The following is a 19,090-nucleotide window of genomic DNA, read 5'->3' on the forward strand; positions in this document are numbered from 1 at the left end:
TAGAATATTCTAGAATTTTCATGATAAAGGTTTTTAAGTTATTTGTATTTAGGTTTAATTACAACAAGCATTTGTTTTAAAATATAAATTCCAGTGTTATTTTTTTTTTCCTGTGGTATCTCTGAAGGTTGAAGAAGCAAATGAACTCTACAAAGTTTGTGTGACAAATGTTGAAGAAAGACGAAACGATCTAGAAAATACCAAAAGAGAAATTTTAACGCAACTCCGAACACTTGTTTTCCAATGTGATCTTACCCTTAAAGCTGTAAGTAACTTCATCACTGTTTTTAGAAAAAAGAGTCTGGAGCTGCAAAAAAGAGATAGATGCCTGATAAGCTATGATTCTTTTTGTTTGTTTTAGAATTACTTATTTAATTTTATTTGCTATTATTATTATTTTAATTTGACCAGACAGAGACAGAGAGAAAGAGAGAAAGGAAAAGTGAGAAAGCAAGCTGCCAGGTCTGGGGCTCGACCCGCAGTAGGCCATGTGGGAGTCCAGCACCCTAACCACCACACCTGCCGGCCCCAATGATTTTTTTAACTTTATTTATTATCATCATCATCATTATTATTATTATCTTCTAGTTTTACCAAAGTGGGGGGGGAGTGAGAAAGGAAGTCAGCAGGTCCAAAACTGGGACCGTGATTGGCCATGTGGGAGTCTAGTGCCTTTAAACACACGCTACCTGCAGGCCCCTGCCCCAGTGATTCTTAAGAGATTTAAATTCTGGGACCAGCAGTTGGCATAATGGCTATGTCCCTGGACTCCCATGTAGTCGATCATGGTTCGAGTCCCAGACCCAGTGGCTTAAACTCATGCTGAGAATGTGTATGTACATGCCCAAGATCCCAAGAGGAGAATGGAAGAGAAGAGATTGCGGCATGACCATCCCCCCGGGGTGGGTGGTGGTATTGATTTCTCACTTTCTTTTTCTTTTTGAAGAGGTTTTTGCTATAGGGCGCGTGCGCTCACCAGACATACAGAGACAGACAGAGAGACAGAAAGCGAGAAATCACACCCCACCCAGGGGGGATGGCCACGCTGCAATCTCTTCTCCTCCATTCTCCTCTCAGGATCTTGGGCACGCACGCACACGCGCCCAGCATGAATTTAAGCCTCCGGGTCCGGGACTCGAACCACGGTCGACTACGTGGGAGTCCAGCAACATAGTCATTACGCTAACTGCTGGTCCCTTGATTTCTCACTTTCTGTCTTTCTCTCTCTGTCTTTCTGGTGAGCGCATGCGCCATATAGCAAAAACCTCTCCAAAAAAAGAGAGAGAGAGAGAGATTTAAATTCTAAGATGAATGAATCATGTTGGTTTTGAAAATGGGCTTTTTAAAAATACTGATACATAATTTGAGTTACTTTTATTCTGTCTCACTCCCCTCCCCATGTCTCCTGGATTGATAATTTGGTAAAAATTGAAATCAGAAAATTTGTAATCGCCTCTAAGCCACTGTCTTTCTTGGCTTGGTTGACAAAATTGATTTGACCACTGAAACTTCTGTCAGTACTTAGATTTGTGTATTCCTTTAAAATTTTAGTAAACTAAATTTTAAAATGGAACCCAGTAAGTATTTTAAGACAGCTTCCTGCCCTCAGCATTTTCATTTACCTTTTATAAATATTTTCTGGTTAAAAAAGCATATGCCAAAAAAATCTTTTGGGGGGTGTTATCTCATGGGTTTTAGTAAGTATACATTTGTGTAACTACCTCAACAGTTAGAATTTAGAAGAGTTCCATCTTTCAGAAAAATCTCTTCCTGCTACTCCTTTGTAGCATTGACCCTAACCACTGGCAAGTTCTGATTTGCTCTCTCTCTCATTAGCTTGGTCTTTCCAGAATGTCACAGAAATGGATTCAAAGGTGTGTAACCTTTTGAGAGTGGCTTTTTTACTCAGCATAATCCTTTGAGACCCATCAATGTTTTATGCATGTATCAATTGTCCTTTTGTTTTTTTTTTTTATTGCTGATTCGTATTCCATCATATGACAGTACCACAGTGTTTGTACATTCACCAGTGGGGCGTCTGAGTTGTTTCCAGTGTGGGGCGATTATGAATGGAGTTACCGGAATATTTGTTTGCAGATTTTTGTTGAACATACTTTTTTTCTATTTCTGCAGTAAATGCCTAGGATTGGGATTTGCTGGTTGGTATGCTAAATATATGCTTAACTGTTTGACTGTATGAGAAACGATCAAATTGTTTTCTAGAGTGGCTATATTATCTTTTTAACAGTGTATGAGAAATTGAGTTGTTTTGAATCATTGACATTTGCCATTTGTTGTCTTGTAAGTTTCAGCTAGTTTTTTTTAGGTGTGTAGTGATATCTAATTATGGTTTTGTGTTTCCAGCATGGCTAATGATACTGAGTATTTTTTCCAGGGCTTATTTGCAATCTGTGTTTTGACCTGTATTTTCTTTTGTCTTCATTGAGTTCTTTCCTTATTGTTGAACTTGTATAGATTTTCTTCTATTCGGAAACTTAGCAGTATCTTCAGGGAGCAAATGTTGTCATTTCAACGGCGTCCATCTTTTCCATTTTTTCTTTTATGGCTCATGTTTTTGATGTTATATCTAAAAGCCCTTCACCTAACTCATGGTCACAAAGATTTCTTCTAAAAGTTTTGTAATTATCAGTAGAGATATGTGGTCAGTTTTGTTCATTTTTATATATGATGTAAGGTATAGCTGTAAGTCAGTGCCATTGAAAGAAGAACTCATTCCTTACATCTCCCAAGAGAAGGAGGCACTCCAAGTAGGGCTATAAGAGAAATACCAAGTTTGGCAGACAGGAGCCCAGATTGAAAGTAAAGTTGAGTACAGAGCCTTTATTGGGATTTTCTCAGGAAAGGCAAGGTGGACAAGGCAAACAGTTTGGGTTTTGGTTTTAATTTACTCGAGGGCACGTGCTTGTGTGTGTGGATGGGTGGAAGGTGTTGGAAGGCTGGTGAGGGCCAATGAGAAAGTACCCCTCCATGGGGGGTAGTCATGCTGCAATCCATTCTCCTCCATTTCACCTTCCTTTTGGGATTTTGAGCATGCACGTGGCTTGTGTGCCCATTAGATTTTCCAAGCCATTGGTCCAGGACTATAGCCACTCAGTGACTATAGCTGCCTTAACCAGGCCACCAGCCATTCCAGTAAACGGTTTTGTTTTTATTTTTAAAGAAGTAAGTAAATTAATTGTAATTTGACCACAGAGGGACAGAGTGAGAGAAAGACAGAAAGACAGAAAGTGAGAAAACAAGCCATCAAGTTCAGGACTCGGAACAGTGGTTGGCCCTATGGGAGTCCAGCACCCTTAACCACCGTGCCACCTACCAGCTCCATCCAGAAAACAGTTTTAAGATTGACTAGTTTGGGGAACCAGCAGTTAGCGTAATGGCTTTGTCACTGGATTCCCATGTAGTCGACCGTGGTTCATGTCCCGGACCTGGTGGCTTAAAACTCACGCCAGGCGCGTGTGCGTGCGTGCCCAAGATCCCGAGAGGAGAACGGAGGAGAAGGGATTGCGGCGTGACCATCCCCCCTGGGGGGTGATTTCTCGCTTTCTGTCTCTATGTCTCTGTCTGTCTGGCGAGCGCACGCGCCCTACAGTGAAAATCTCTCCAAAAAAAAAAAAAGATTGACTATGAAATTCTGGTGTGCTTTGGTGCATAGGGATGATATCTCATTGCCTGGTACCTGTCCCCGGGGTGATTCAGGTTAGAAGAAATAATTGACTTGGCATTTAAGACTTAGATAAGGAAGGGCTTGGGGGTGGGCAGGTGGCATGGTGATAAGGGATGTGGGGATATGGACTTGGGACTTGACGGTTTGCATAGGAAAGATATGATTCCAGTTGAGACCTTGGCTATTTCTAAGAATTGGCTAGGCCAGAGAGGAGGGTAGTTTCTCTTTGGCCAGCATTTAAGATGTTTAAATATCATAGAATACAGAAAATAGAAAACATGGTGCTTTTCTAATGCTGGGGCCAAGGATTTATCTGAAGTGGGCCCTGCTTGATTTGGCTCCCTTGAACATTAGTCTGTGCAGCCACTCACCAGTCTTTTATAGTAGAAATGATTGCTGGCAGTACATTTTTTTGGTTGACCTTCATCTGAAGATGTCTTTATTTCACCTTTATTCCTGAAGAATGTTTTGACTGAGTATAGAATTCTACATAAAGAATTAAGTTCTTTTACTGCTTTGAAAATATTGGTCTACTGCCTTCTGGCTTCCATAATTTATGAGAAATCCATAAGTTGAATCATTGTTTCCCTATTTGACAACTGTTATGTTTTGTTGTAATTTCTAATTTACATATAGCATTTGTATGTCTTTGTGGGGTACAGTGTAGTTTTTCAAAGTGTATATACTATGTGTAATAATTAAATCAGAGAAATAAATATAGTCCTCATCTCTAGCATTTGTCTCTAGCATTATATAACATGTTATATACATGTGAAATTTGCTCTACTGATTATTTTGAAATATATATTAAATTGTCATCAAGGTTTTTTACTGTGCTATAACATCCTATAATTGATTACCTTTGTTTTCATGCACTCTTATCTGTTAGCCAAGTTCTCTCCATCCTTCCCGCTCCTTTGCCCTCTATCCACTATTACACTCTACTTCTATGTGAGCAAGTCTTTTAGCTTCTGCTAGCAGAAAAGGACATTTGTCTTTCAGAACCTGGCTTATTTCACTAGCATCATTTCTTTCAGTTTCATTAATTTTTGCCTCAAAAGCAAATTTTGCCTCAAATAAAGGTTTTTTGTTTTTTGTTTTTTACTGAACAGTATTCCACTCTGTATATGTACCACACATATTTTCTTTATCCATTTATCCATCAGTCGTGGGGCACACTTAAATTGATTCTGTATGTGCAATAAACATGGAAGTGCAGATTTTTTTTGATATATTAATTTCCTTTCCTTTGAGTATATGTCCAGTAATGGAGCATAAGATAGTTTTCAGTATTTTAAAGAAACTCCATATTGTTTTCTATAGCGTGTGTTAACAGTGCATGAGAATTTCTCTCTCCAGTCTTACGAGCGCTTGTTATTCTGTTTCTGTAATAATAACCATTTTGACTGTGGTTAGGTGATAACTTCATTGTGGTTTCATTTTGCATTTTACTTATAATTAGCAGTGTTTAACATCTTTTCATATACTCTGGCCACTTATCTGTTTCCCTTTGAGAATAGTCTATTCAGTTCAATTGCCATGCCCCCCCCTTTTTGAAAATTTGCCATTGGGTATGTGTGTTTACTAGAGAGAGATGAAGGTGGGGAGGTGGCCACACCACAGTTCCCTCTCCTACATTCTCCTCTTGGGATGTGGGGCATACATGCACACATGTCCAGCATGTTCTTTAAGCTGCAGGGCCCAGAATTTGAACCGCATGGTTAGCAATATGGGATCCAGCTGCTTTAACCTACACCCCAGTAGCTGGTCCCTCAATTGCCCATTTTAATTGGATTATTGGGAGTTGTGGTTTTTTTGTTTGCTTGTTTGTTTTTTTGCTTGTGAGTTGAGTTCATTATATAATCTGGTTATTAATCCTTTGTTGGATGTATAGCTTGAACATATTTGCTCTCGTTCTGTAGGTTGTCTCTGCATTGTTTGTTTTCCTTGCTCTGCAGAAGCTGTTTAGTTTGCTATAATCCCCTTTGTCTATTTTTGGTGATGTTCTCATGTTTTTGAGGTTTTATTTAAACCATCTTTGCCTAGATGAATGTCTTGACACATTTTCCCCTGTGTTTTCTATTTTATGGTTTTGAGTTTTATATTTAAGTCATTAATCCATTTTGAGTTAGTCCTTTGTTTTGTTTTTAGTTTTTATATATGGTTAGAGATAAAGATCTAGTTCTGTACTTCTACAGATTAATATCCAATTTCCTAGCACCACTTATTAAAAAGACTGTCTTTTCCTCACTGAATTACCTTGAGACCTTTGTCCAAAATCAGTTGGCTGAGTGTTCATGGATTTACTTGAGGTTCTCTCTGTTCTGTTCCATGGTCTGTGTGTCTCTCTCTTTTCTTAAAGAATTATTTTATTTAACTTTCTTTCTTTCTTTCCTTTTCTTTCCTTTTCTTTTCTTTTCTTTTCTTTTCTTTTTTCTTTTCTTTCCTTTCCTTTCCTTTCCTTTCCTTTCCTTTCCTTTCCTTTCCTTTCCTTGTCTTGTCTTCTTTTCTTGTTTTCTTTTCTTTCATTCGACCAGAGAGGGATAGAGTGAGTGGAGAAGGAAAATGAGAAAGCAGGCCGCTAGATCCCAGACTTGAATTCACAAGGTTAGCCAGTGGAAGTCCAGCACCCTTAACCACCATGCCACCTGTGAGCCCCATGTGTGTTTCTTTTTGTAACAGTACCATACAGTCTTTTTTTTTTTTTTTTGAGAGTTTTTCTTTCTACTGTAGGGCATGTGTGCTGGCCAGAGAGACAGAAACTAGAAATCAGCACCCCCGGGGGGGAGGGAGGGCCATGCCACACCCCCTTTTCCTCTCTTCTCCCTGGATCTTGGGCATGCATGCACACACACCCGGCATGAGTTTCAAGCCAACAGTCCGGGACTTGAACTGTGGGAGTCCAGTGTCGTAACCACTATGCCATCTGCTTGCCTCACCGTGCAGTCTTGTTTTTTATGGCTTAGTAATACATTTTGAAGTCAGGTAGTCTGATGTCTCCAACTTAGTTTTGTTTTGTTTGTAAACTATATTGAATATCGATTCTTTTAAAAAATTAACAGGCATTTGATCTAGTTACATTTACTAATCAGCTCGGATATGACTCCTTTCTCAGTCTTCTGCTTAAGCTTCTGCTTAATCTGCTGCGTTCTAGGGTTGGATGAGGGGAGAATAAAAAGAAAAAAGCACCAGGAATTTCAAACCCTTCACTTTTTAGCCCACAGTTCATCTGGTCATAGAGGGGGGTTCCTTTCAGTGTTGTAGGCTCTGTTTAACTGCTACTACCATTGCAGCTGCTGCCACTAGATTGTGCCCTAGAGATTTGGGTTTACCTGAGGAGCATCAGGGAACACAACACTCTGAAGAAACCAGGGGGTTCCCTTACCCTTTCAGTCACTACCAGTCCCCTCTTCCCCTTTTGTTCCTTGGGTCAGAGAGGACCTCTCTTGGAGCTCTTTCTGTTCACACTTGGTTTGTACTTCTGAGAAACAGGTTGTCTTTGAGATAGAGTCAGCTCTCTGCTGGAAAATATCCTGGGGGCTAGGAAGCAGGGAAACCTCACTGGACTGGTCATACCTTGAACTGTACTGTAGTGTTTTTTTTTGGAGAGGTTTTTGCTATAGGGCGTGTGCGCTCGCCGGACAGACAAGAGAGAGACAGAGAGACAGAAAGCGAGAAATCACCCCCAGGGGGATGGCCACGCCACAATCCCTTCTCCTCCATTCTCTCCGGATCTTGGGCATGCACACACACGCACCCGGCGTGAATTTAAGCCACTGGGTCCGGGATTCAAACCGTGGTCGACTACATAGGAGTTCAGCGACATAGCCATTATGCTAACTGCTGGTCCCTACTGTAGTTTATTTTTACAATCTCCCTACTACCATTTACTTTTCAGAGTCCTTGGGTTGCTGATCAGTACATTATTCCTGTTCAGCATTTTGTTTTATTTTTAGCTTTTTGTCATAGGAAACCTGCACTCACCAAAGTGAGACAGAGAGAGGGAAAGTGAAAAATCATCCCTCAGCGGGGCTGGCCACACCACAGTCCCTTCTGTTTCATTCTTCTCTCCAGGAATCCAGCACCTAACCTCCATGCCACCTACTGGTCCCCTCTGTTAAGGCTTTTAGACGAAAATCAGTGAGAGCTTACTTCAGCTGAATTAGAACAGGTTTTTTAGTGTTGAAAATTGTATCTCATTTATTTACCAAATTTTTACTTACTATGAGATTAGTTTACAGAGACATAAAATTTTTAAGAGAATTCTAAAATCTCAGGATTTGAAATTACCTTATAAATCATTTAGGCCAACTATTTACCTTTTAAAAAATTCCCTTTACCTCAAACAATATCTAATGATACATAAGACTGATTATTTTAATAAGTTCTTTTTCCACATTAAGTCATTTAATTCTCACAGATCCTATCAGGTAAATGTTATTATTTTTAGCTCCATTTTACTTAGTTTAAAGAAATTAAGGTTTATTAGCAAAACTTTTCTTTTCAAAATGTTGGTCCATTGACATTGCCATTACTTTGAGAGCCTATAAGGAATGCAGAAATCTTGTGTTTCAACACAGACCTTTAGAATCATAATCTGCACTTGATCAAGATCCTTCATGTGATTTATTTGCACATTAACTTTTCAAAACACATGTATAGGGAAGTTATAAATAACCCGATTAAAATCTCCTAGTATCACCTATCAAGAAAGAAAGTTCAGTATAGCTTTAGTTAGAGCACGCCCTATGTAGCTAATTCCTGAACTTAAGCTGTTTATACATAGTTTGAATTTCCTTTGCTCCTTAAAGGACTTGGGATACCAGAAGGCTATTCTGTAGTGTACTTTTCAAATACTGCTTATGCTGAGTTAGTTATCCTGAGGGGGGATGTCTGGATGTCTGTCTAAACTGGAGAGGAATCGATTCAGAGACTAATCAAAAGTTCATCCTATCATCTGGTGTATCAAGAGAGATAAAGAGGAAACACGGCAGTCTTTGAAATAACATTTAAGCTAATCGAAATTTGACATTTGGTATTTATTCACATTACTTCCCTTAAATACATTCCCCACACAGGAGCCAGAATGACATTTTAAAGATTAAATCAGCTCATGTTATAGCTTTATTAAAAATGCTCCACTGGCTTTTCCTTGTATTTAAATTGAGACTCTACCGTGATTTAGATGACTGCTTCTCTTTCTGGCTTTATCTCACTTCAGCCACATTGACCTTTCATCTGTTCCTTAAGCACAACAAGCCCTCTCGCACTCAGTTTTTATTTTTTTTTAATAATTATTTTATTCAACATTATGTATTTGTATTTTAATTTGACCAGTGAGGGACAGAGTGAGAGAGAGAGAAAGTGAGGAAAGCAAGCCACCAGATCTGGGACTCAAACCATGGTTGGCCATGTGCAGTCCAGTGTCCTTAACCACCACGCCATCTACTGGCCCCTACCACTCAGTTTTGCAATACTGCTTCTTTTGATTGATCTTGTACTGGAAGCTCTGCATGGACTTTCCTCACATCAGCTCTCACTTAAGAGGTTACCTTCTCAGAGAGGCCTTCCTTAACCTACCATGTTGAAAATATCTTTCTACAAACACATACTTGATTATACTGCATAATTTGATAGTATTATATAGAATTCATAGCATTTTTCAGTGTCATAAAGTATTTGAAATATGTGATTTGATAGCCCCCTCAAGAGAACATAAAGGTCCATCAGGACCATAATCTTACCTGTTTATTTGCCAAAATACAGTGTTCCCCAACCTTTTTGGTACCAGGGACCAGTTTCATGGAAGTTTTTTCTGTGGATAGAGGGCAGGAGGGGGATGGATGGTTTCGAGATGATTCAAGCACATTACATTTTTTGTGCACTTTGTTTCTATTATTATTACATTATAATACATTATGAAATAATTCTACAACTCACCATGAGGTAGAATTTGCAGCCTCTTCCCAGTGCTAGCATCACTGCCTCAGCTCCACCTCAGATCATCAAGCATTAGTTTCTCATAAGGAACGCACAACCTAGATTCCTCACATGCACAGTTTACAATAAAGTTTTTGCACTCCTATGAGAATCTAGAGTGCTGATGATCTGATGGGAGGTGGAGCTCAGGTGGTAATGTGAATAATGGGGAGAGGCTGAAAATGCAGATGAAGTTTCCACTTACTTGCCCACCACCCATCTCCTCCTGTGGTGACCCAATTCTTAACAGTCCATGGACCAGTACCATGCCAGTATAGGGGAGGCAGTGGGTGCTAGGGATCCCTGCCATAATATACCCAAAGCCTAGGGGTTTTTAGTTGTCAAATTAGTTATCATATAAAGCTGTGATAATGGGTCTGGCATATTATACCCATTGTCAGCTTCTGTTGCTGTTACTTTTATTACTGTAGTCGTAGTGATAGCATATTTAGGCATTCATACAAACTTACTGAAATAATGTTTTTTCATAGATTGAAGATAATATCTAATTATAAAAACTGAGTACTAAGGAGCCAGCAGGTGGTGTGGTGGTTATGGTGCTGGACTCCCCACATGGCTGACCACAGTTTGAGTCCCAGACCTGACAACTTGCTTTCTCACTTTCCCTCTCTGTCTCTGTTTCTCTCTGGTGAGTGTACATGTGCTATAGCAAATTTTTAAAATAATAATAAATAAAATTAAAATTAATTCTTTAAAAAAAATGTAAATAGTAATGTATCTATTTTTATGGGATTGAAAAAACAACATAATAGTTCTGTGGTTAGAATTCTCCTCCCTCACATTTTTCACTAAGAGGTTAAGCATTTGTGGTCAGACCATCAAAGCACAGAGCTGGTAATCTTCAAAAACATGGAATCTATCTCCTGAAAGTGTGAACCATTAGGGACATGGGTTGTATTTTTGAACTTTTAGTGTAAGGCCAGTTTTGCTAGAAATGATCATTCCTATGTACTAGGTCAAAGCTACTTTTCTTTTTCCGGTTTGGACTTTGCACAATTTCAGGCAACATTGTAAGCCCACAGCGACTTTCAGTGTTGTATGTTGTGCTCTGTGGCCTGTAATTGGCGTTGCCATGGGGATAAATGTGTATTTGCATCATACTCTGTACACCATGACTTATCTGCCTTTCTGTCTTGTCTGTGACCATAGGTAACAGTGAACCTCTTCCAGATGCAGCACCTGCAGGCCGCCTCCCTGGCGAACAGCTTGCAGTCTCTCTGTGATAGTGCCAAACTCTATGACCCAGGCCAAGAGTACAGCGAATTTGTCAAGGCCACAAGTTCAGTTGAAGAAGAAAAAGTTGATGGGTGAGAATACTGTGTAGATAAATTGTTTCATGAGATAGCATCAATTGCTAAGTTCTATCTAGTATAGAGTGATGTCTTTTCTAGCATTGGCAGCATTATTTTAAATATGATTTCATGATCCCTGAGTAAATCCATTTCAGGAGTAGATGTAACTCACTTGAAAGTAAGGCTTTCTGTTGTGACACAGACCTCAGCTCTTTGAGATGTGAAGTTTCTTTGGCAGATGATGGGCACACATATTTTGAATGTCCACAAAATTGAATCTGCCTTTTCCATAGAGGTTATCCTAGAAAAGTTTAACCATGACATGAATTATTGACTTACTTTTGCTACTTCTTCCATGTTTTCAGCTGTCATAAGTACAAATAATTTACGGTTTTTTTCACATCTTCTATAAGAAGTTGAACCATATACTATGGTTTGTTTTTGATATTTAGTTTAATGATACTGTCTGCATTCATTAAAATAACAGATTCTTCTGAACATAAGATAAAATAGACTATCAGTCATTCTTCTGAGTGCTAAGTTTTGTTTTTGTTTTTGTTTTTGTTTTTCCCCTTAGGAATCTAAATAAACAATTAACAAATAGTTCCCAAACTTCTGGATATGGACCTACGGACTCCTTAGAGGACGTCGTACGCCCTCCTGACAGCTCTAATAAAATTGAAGAGGACAGATGCTCTAACAGTACAGAGATGACAGGTAGTTTTCACAGGAGAGAGAGTGCTAATTACAAAAGGTCTAACTGTTCAAATGTGGTTATAAACAAGTTGGAGCACTTGAACTAAAACAAAAATATTAGGACTTAAATTATTACTTTATGAAACCTTATTTACAGGTGCGATCACAACGCCTGTCTAAAAGTTGGTAATTGGTCATTGTTAAGGAAATTTGAATTGTCTCATTTTGTATATTATTGTTTTGCCATATGCAGTCCGTCTGTAGCCATGTTTTGACTTTATTCTTTTTATTAAGGTCCTTCTTTTATAAGATCATGGACATTTGGGATGTTCAGTGACTCAGAGAGCACTGGTGGGAGCAGTGAATCTAGATCTCTGGATTCAGAATCTATCAGTCCAGGTACGTAAATATTTAAAGTAGCAGCAAAAATCAGTGAAGGATTAAAATAATCATTTTGGGAGTATTTTTTAGCTACCTAATTTTTATAACAAACTGTATCATATGCAGGGAGTGAATGTGCAGTTTAAACAAAGCCTCAGGTGTTCACCACCCCACCTGAATTATCAGTATGTTAGAAGCCTCCTATGGGGAACCAGCAGTTAGCGTAGTGGCTATGTCGCTGGACTCCCACGTAGTCAACCACGGTTCGTGTCCCGAACCTGGTGGCTTAAAACTCATGCCGGGCACGTGTGCGTGCATGCCCAAGATCCCAAGAGGAGAATGGAGGAGAAGGAATTGCGGCGTGACCATCCCCCCGGGGGGTGATTTCTCGCTTTCTGTCTCTATGTCTCTCTCTGTCTGTCTGGCGAGCGCACGCGCCCTATAGCGAAAACCTCTCCAAAAAAAAAAAGAAGCCTCCTATGTAAACACCTTATTGATGATGTGCCCTATCTCCCACCAGAATAAATAATTACCCTGAATTTTAAAAATCATTCCTTAGCTATTTTAAATGTTTTCGTATCCCTATCTAGTGGGGTATACCCTCTTCTGAGTGTTATACAGAGGAGTCATACTATTCTTTTATGACTTCATTCATGTATCTTCTTTTTTGATCCATGTTGATGTGGGTGGCTATCTTTATTTTCACTGCTATATAGTACTCTGTTCTATAAAGTTAACAGTAATTACCTCTCGAGTCATTTTGTAATTAATTTCTATAGTGAGCAATGTTGTTACGCTACTTCATACACCTGGAATTACTTATTCTTGTTTTTTGTTTTTGTTTTTTTGGTGATGTTTTTGTTATAGTGCACATGTGCTTTCCAGAAAGATAGAGAGAGAGACAGAAAGTGAGAAATCACCCCCCAGGGGGAATGCCATGTCACAATCCCTTCTCTTGGAATCTTGGGCATGCACCCACACGTGCCCGGCATGAGTTTAAGCCACCGGGTCCAGGACTCGAACCACTGTCAACTACATGGGAGTCCAGCGACATAGCCATTATGCCAACTGCTGGTCCCTCTTTTTTTTTTAAATGTACATTAAGATACTTTTGATACAGACTGTCTCACAGTCTTCAGAGAGGCAGAGGGGGTGTTTTGAATTCTTTAGTAGCCTCTGAGAAACTGACTTGCCGTAGGTTGTACGGCAGGAGAAGGAGATAACACGTGAGCCCATTCTCATTTCAGCAATTTTTCTGCATTCCTCCTCCAAAGACTTCGCTAGTCTTATGCTTTCTAGACGTGTTCCTTCCTCCCAGGATCTCCGGGGATAGAGGATAGGATTTAATTCACCTTACATTCTAAGACTTTTTTTATTTTAGTCTTTTAGGTATTATAGAAACTTTATTCATTTAGATAAATTTCTTTAAATATAAAAGAGTAAATAAAGTTAGAAAAATTTCCACACAACACTGTGGTTTGTAGACTGTCAACTGCTACTTTGCCACTTTCTTTAAAAGCTACTGCTACTCAAATGCCATCCTGGAGATGTGAGCCTAAATATGTACTTAACTGAGTATTTATAATTAGCTTTGTAAAAGCAAAGCGATTCTAGCTGATCCTAGACATTACAACAGATCTAGAGCAAACTCTAAATTATTTGGAATTCTGTAAGACTTCATATGATAAAAACAAAAGTTTGGAAACCAGATCACATGATAAACAGGTAAAGATTTGGAGAAAGGTAAAATTGAAGGACATGACAGCTGTCCTCAAATACTGGAAATGGAAAGGGATTAGAGTGCTTATTTGCTAATTTAGAAAAAAATATGACCAAAAACTTAGATTAATAGGGACAAGATTTCTGTACAATAATATGAGGAAACAATTTAAAGTTAGAATAGTTCTAAAATGAAATATGCAACCTTGTGACTTCACAGTCATTGAGGACACATTCAAAGCAAAAATACTATGTAAAAACTGTGGGGCTAGCAGGTGGTGTAGTGGGTAAGTGCTGGACTCCCACATGGTCGACAGCAGTTCAAGTCCCGGACCCAGTGACTTGTGCATGTATGCCCAAAATCCTGAGAGGAGAATGGAGAAGAGATTGTGACATGGCCATCCTCCCTGGAAGGTGATTTTTCACTTGTCTCTGTCTCTCTGACAAGCACACACATCCTAGAGCAAAAATCTCTCTCTCAAAAAAAAAAAAAAAAAAAAAAAAAAAAAAAAGAAAAAACTAGACTATCACCATTAAGTTTATTATGAAGAAAATTATTTGGAGGAGAGATATTGTTCAGAATCATTAGAAAAAAGCTTTTCTGAATATTAAGGCCTTCAGTTAAAGTGAATTTTTTTTCCTGAGTTGGAGGGGAGATGGAGAGAGACAAAAGAGAGAGAAAGTACCATCACAGTGGGACATGATCACACCGTACGCCCTTCTCCATTTCATCCATTTGGAATTTGGAGCGTGCACACACATGGGCCCAATGTGTTTTTCAGGCCACCAGGGCCAGGATTCAAATTGTGCTCTACATCATGGGATCCATCTCTCAATCACTAGGCTAAGGGGCTGGCTCTCCTGAATCCCCTTAGATAGAGCACTGTTGCTAATTTCAACAGAAAACAAAGCTCATCTTCTAGGGCTCGTCCAAATGTCCTGTGCCACATACAGCACAGCCTTTGCTGATGTGGTTTACCTCCTGTGGTCTTAGCTCCTGACCAGGAATCACTGATGTTCCCAGTTCCCAGTTTCCTCTTACAGTACAGAGCAATACGTTACTACTTTATTTTTGTATTTAGAGATTTTTGTGTAGTTTAGAAGCTTTAGCTTGTATTGTGTACATTTATTTGTAACTTAATTCAGTAAGAATTTAATAACAACTTTATCATGCCAGTCACTGTCAGATACAAGACATAAATGGAAAATATGACCAGTCTTTGTGGAGCTTACAAATGATACCATCAGCAATTAGCAGGGCCAGCAGGTGGTGTAGTGGTTATGGTCCTGGACTCCATATGGCTGACCACAATTCTAGTCCCAAAACCAGTGGCTTGAAAGTCATGCCAGGCATGCGTGCATGTGCACCCAAAATCCCAGGGGAAAGTGGGGGAGAAGGGATTGCAGTGTGGTCATCCTCCCTGGGGAATGATTTCTCACTTTCCTCTCACAGTGTCTCTCCAGTGAGCGCACATACCGCATGACAAAAACTTGAGGGAAAAAAAAGGATGTTTTCAATAAGGTCTCATTGGATGGACTATGTGATACCCAGTTTTAAATTTATTTGGAAAAGTCAGATTTGGTTAAATTTCTTCCTTTTATTCTCAGGAATAAGTAGCAGAACTCTCTGTTTGGAATGTAAGAGTGATAGTAAATTTTTACAATTGAAGCTAATAAACTAGTATGACAAAAATGTTGTCATTGCACATTTTTATACTTCCACAGAGAATAATCAGGTAATTATATTCACAATTCTTTTTTAGGAGACTTTCATCGAAAACTTCCACGAACTCCATCCAGTGGAACCATGTCTTCTGCAGATGATCTAGATGAAAGAGAACCGCCTTCCCCTTCAGAAGCTGGTATTGTACCCACCTGAATTAAGTCTCACTAAGCCAGTTCAAATAATAGCACTGCATGATACTAGAAAAATAGTGTGTGTCATTAATTGTCAGTGCATTAATGTGCTTGCCAAAGAGAAAGACAGACAGGGAAGGAGAAAGCATCTCCCAATAGGACATGGTCACATTACAATTCCTACTCACCATTTCTCCATCCTTTTGAAATTTTGGGCATACACATGCACCCATTGTGTTTTTTAGGCCAATAGAGCCAGAATTCCAACTGGGGTCAGTTCTGTGGGATCTGGCTCCCTTAACCATTAGACAACAGGGGGAGGCCCCAAAATAATGTAAGGAATCATTACTTTGCTGAGTATTAAAGTCATGGGAACAGCAGTTGGCATAATGACTATGTTGCTGGACTCCCATGTAGTCTACTGTGGTTTGAGTCCTGGACCCAGTGGGCTTAAACTCATGCTGGGCACGTGTGCATGCGTGCCCAAGATTGCGAGAGGAGAATGGAGGAGAAGGGATTGCGGCGTGACCATCCCCCCTGGGGGGTGATTTCTTGCTTTCTGTCTCTCTGTCTTTCTGGCAAGCGCACACACACACGCACCCTATAGCAAAAACCTCTCTAAAAAAAGAGAAAGAGGGAACCACCAGTTAGCGTAATGGCTATGTCGCTGGACTCCCACGTAGTCGACTGCGTTTCGCGTCCCGGACCCGGTGGCTTAAAACTCACGCCGGGCGCGTGTGCGTGCCTGCCCAAGATCCCAAGAGGAGAATGGAGGAGAAGGGATTGCAACGTGACCAACCCCCCTGGGGGGGTGATTTCTCACTTTCTGTTTCTCTGTCTGTCTCTGTCTGTCTGGCGAGCACATGCGCCCTATAGTGAAAATTTCTCAAAAAAAGATTTCTCACTTTTCTGTCTCTATGTCTCTCTCCGTCTGTCGGGCGGGCGCACGCGCCCTATAGCAAAAACCTCTTCAAAAAAAGAAAAGTCATGACAGTGACTTAAATATATCTCAACAATTAAGTGCATGTATGGACTGATAATGTATTAATCAGATGTTACACATACAACTATAAGAATTAGGAACAAAATCTACTAGACTAAAAATATTGGTATGGGGCTAAAATAGGTAGATACTCTGCTCTTTTATAAACTTAATATGGTGAGTTACTGTTAAAAACGATTTCAGTGAATAAGAAATTCTTAATAAAAACCTCTTCAAAATTAATAAAAAAGAAAAACAATGCAAGAAGCCAAGCAGGAAAAGTAAATAAGTATACTATTTGAGGAGAAGGAAAGTTGTGTATGTTGAAAGATATAAAAAGAAAGTCATTTACTTTAATGGCTTGAATTAGACTCATGTAAATTAGTTTAATACATTCAATACCTCAAACTTGGCACTATTTGCTAAATTAGTAGAGTGTCTGGCCTTCATTATGGTAATTCAGTATACAACCAGGTAGTATCATCCATAATATTACAATAAATCAGGAATAACCTTACCCTTAAGGCAAGTAATGCTGACATGCTAACTTCGTCATGGCTTTCTTTTTAGCATGTATAGGGGCGTTTTCTTTTTTATTATTATTTTATTTAACTTTATTTATTTTAATTTGACCAGAGTGAGAGAAAGAGAAAAAAAGAGAAAGTAAGAAAGCAAGCCACCAGGTTTGAGATTCCAACCTTGGTTGACCATATGGGAGCCCAGCACCCCCGGCCACCACACTGCCTGTCAGCCCCTATAGGGGCATTTTCTAAAAGTATAATGCCACCTATCAACCACTCTTCCCATCTTCATGCAGGGCCTATTAATAACAATATAAATTTGCTGATTCTGCAAACATTATGCCATACTATTTTGAAATTATCTTTTTTTAAAAAAGAATTATTTATTTAATTTTATTTATTCATTCATTTATTTTAATTTGACCAGAGAGAGACAGAAAGAGAGAGAGAGAAAGTGGGAAAGCAAGCTACCAGGTCCGGGATTGGAACTGTGGTCAGCCATGTGGGAGTGTCCAGCGCCTTAACCACCATACCACCTGCTGGTCCCCATTTTGGAATTATCTTACTGGTTTGGTGGTAGGATTTTCTCATAACTAAAATGTTTGCTAAATGTGTATGGTTTGTAAGACACATATAAATTGGATCTTTATTTTGTTGTTACAAATTCAAAATAATAGTTTTTGATAGTATTGAATGATTATAGTCTGAAGATGGTTCAAAATCAGTATAATATGGTATAATTTTTCTGTCATCTTACAGTTTTTATGTACTAATCTATTTCTGTTTTAAGGACCCAATTCCCTTGGAGCTTTTAAAAAAACACTGATGTCAAAGGCAGCTCTCACTCACAAGTTTCGCAAATTGAGATCTCCCACAAAATGTCGGGATTGTGAAAGCATCGTTGTATTCCAGGGTGTTGAATGTGAAGAGGTAAGATCTTTCTGGAATTACATTGTTCCCTTTGTGTTTTTTGCTGCATACTGCTTTGCTATTAATTTTACTTATTAGAATATCTTGCAAATGTATTTTTATTATACCACAGTGTACCTTCTATAATTTTATACTTTATTTTGCTATAAAATGTATTTAAAGCACAAGTAGTTCCGTTTTAAGTCATTTTTGTTTTGTTACTACTCTCCCTATAGTTTGCCCAGTTGTGATTATTCATAAGGTGAATTAACCAGTTTTAAACTGTCTATTTCTTATAGTGTCTCCTTGTTTGTCACCGAAAGTGTCTGGAAAATTTAGTCATCATTTGTGGTCATCAGAAACTTCCAGGAAAAATACACTTATTTGGAGCAGATTTCACACAAGTTGCAAAAAAGGAACCAGATGGCATCCCTTTTATACTTAAAATATGTGCCTCAGAGATTGAAAATAGAGCTTTGTGTCTACAGGTACATTATAATTCTTCAAATTTTAAAAACATAAATGACTATATGATTTGTTCTCATGAAAAAGGTACTTTAAGGAAAAATAATGTCCTCAGTTTTTAATAATTGAATTGATCATATTTATTTGGAAAATGTTACCCCATATGGCACTAACTAGGTTTTTTTCCCTAAAATACTAATAGAAATTGAAGTAGAAAAATCAACTATATCTAGGTGTCTACATTTAACCGTTTTTACTAAAGCAGAATTTTACAATTTTCCCCCCTTTTCTTCTCAAGGGAATTTATCGTGTGTGTGGAAACAAAGTAAAAACTGAAAAACTGTGTCAAGCTTTTGAAAATGGAATGCACTTGGTAGACATTTCAGAATTTAGTTCTCATGACATATGTGATGTCCTGAAATTATACCTTCGACAGGTAAGTTTTTACCCTTGAAACCCACCATTAAAGAAAAAAGAGCAAAAATATGATTTGTATTTTACCGGTAACATTTGCTGTGCATGTGTTTTCATCAGCGGACTATATTGATACCTTTCTGATTATGATTATTAATGTACAGATCAG

At 38.8% G+C, this 19,090-nt stretch overlaps 1 protein-coding gene across 1 annotated transcript in view; it reads left to right on the forward strand.

Moving 5' to 3' along the window:
* Positions 1 to 19,090, forward strand: part of ARHGAP29 (Rho GTPase activating protein 29) — a 63,030-nt gene that overhangs the window by 31,479 nt on the left and 12,461 nt on the right. The window contains exons 11-18 of the mRNA XM_027767201.1: positions 128 to 265; positions 10,835 to 10,992; positions 11,555 to 11,694; positions 11,968 to 12,072; positions 15,537 to 15,635; positions 17,924 to 18,063; positions 18,342 to 18,530; positions 18,806 to 18,943. Of these exons, the coding sequence (XP_027623002.1) occupies positions 128 to 265; positions 10,835 to 10,992; positions 11,555 to 11,694; positions 11,968 to 12,072; positions 15,537 to 15,635; positions 17,924 to 18,063; positions 18,342 to 18,530; positions 18,806 to 18,943 (1,107 nt within the window). The remainder of the gene's footprint in view (positions 1 to 127; positions 266 to 10,834; positions 10,993 to 11,554; positions 11,695 to 11,967; positions 12,073 to 15,536; positions 15,636 to 17,923; positions 18,064 to 18,341; positions 18,531 to 18,805; positions 18,944 to 19,090) is intronic.

Source organism: Tupaia chinensis, unplaced genomic scaffold (genome assembly GCF_000334495.1).
Source record: "Tupaia chinensis unplaced genomic scaffold, TupChi_1.0 Scaffold144016_1, whole genome shotgun sequence".
Taxonomy (NCBI): Eukaryota; Metazoa; Chordata; class Mammalia; order Scandentia; family Tupaiidae; genus Tupaia; species Tupaia belangeri.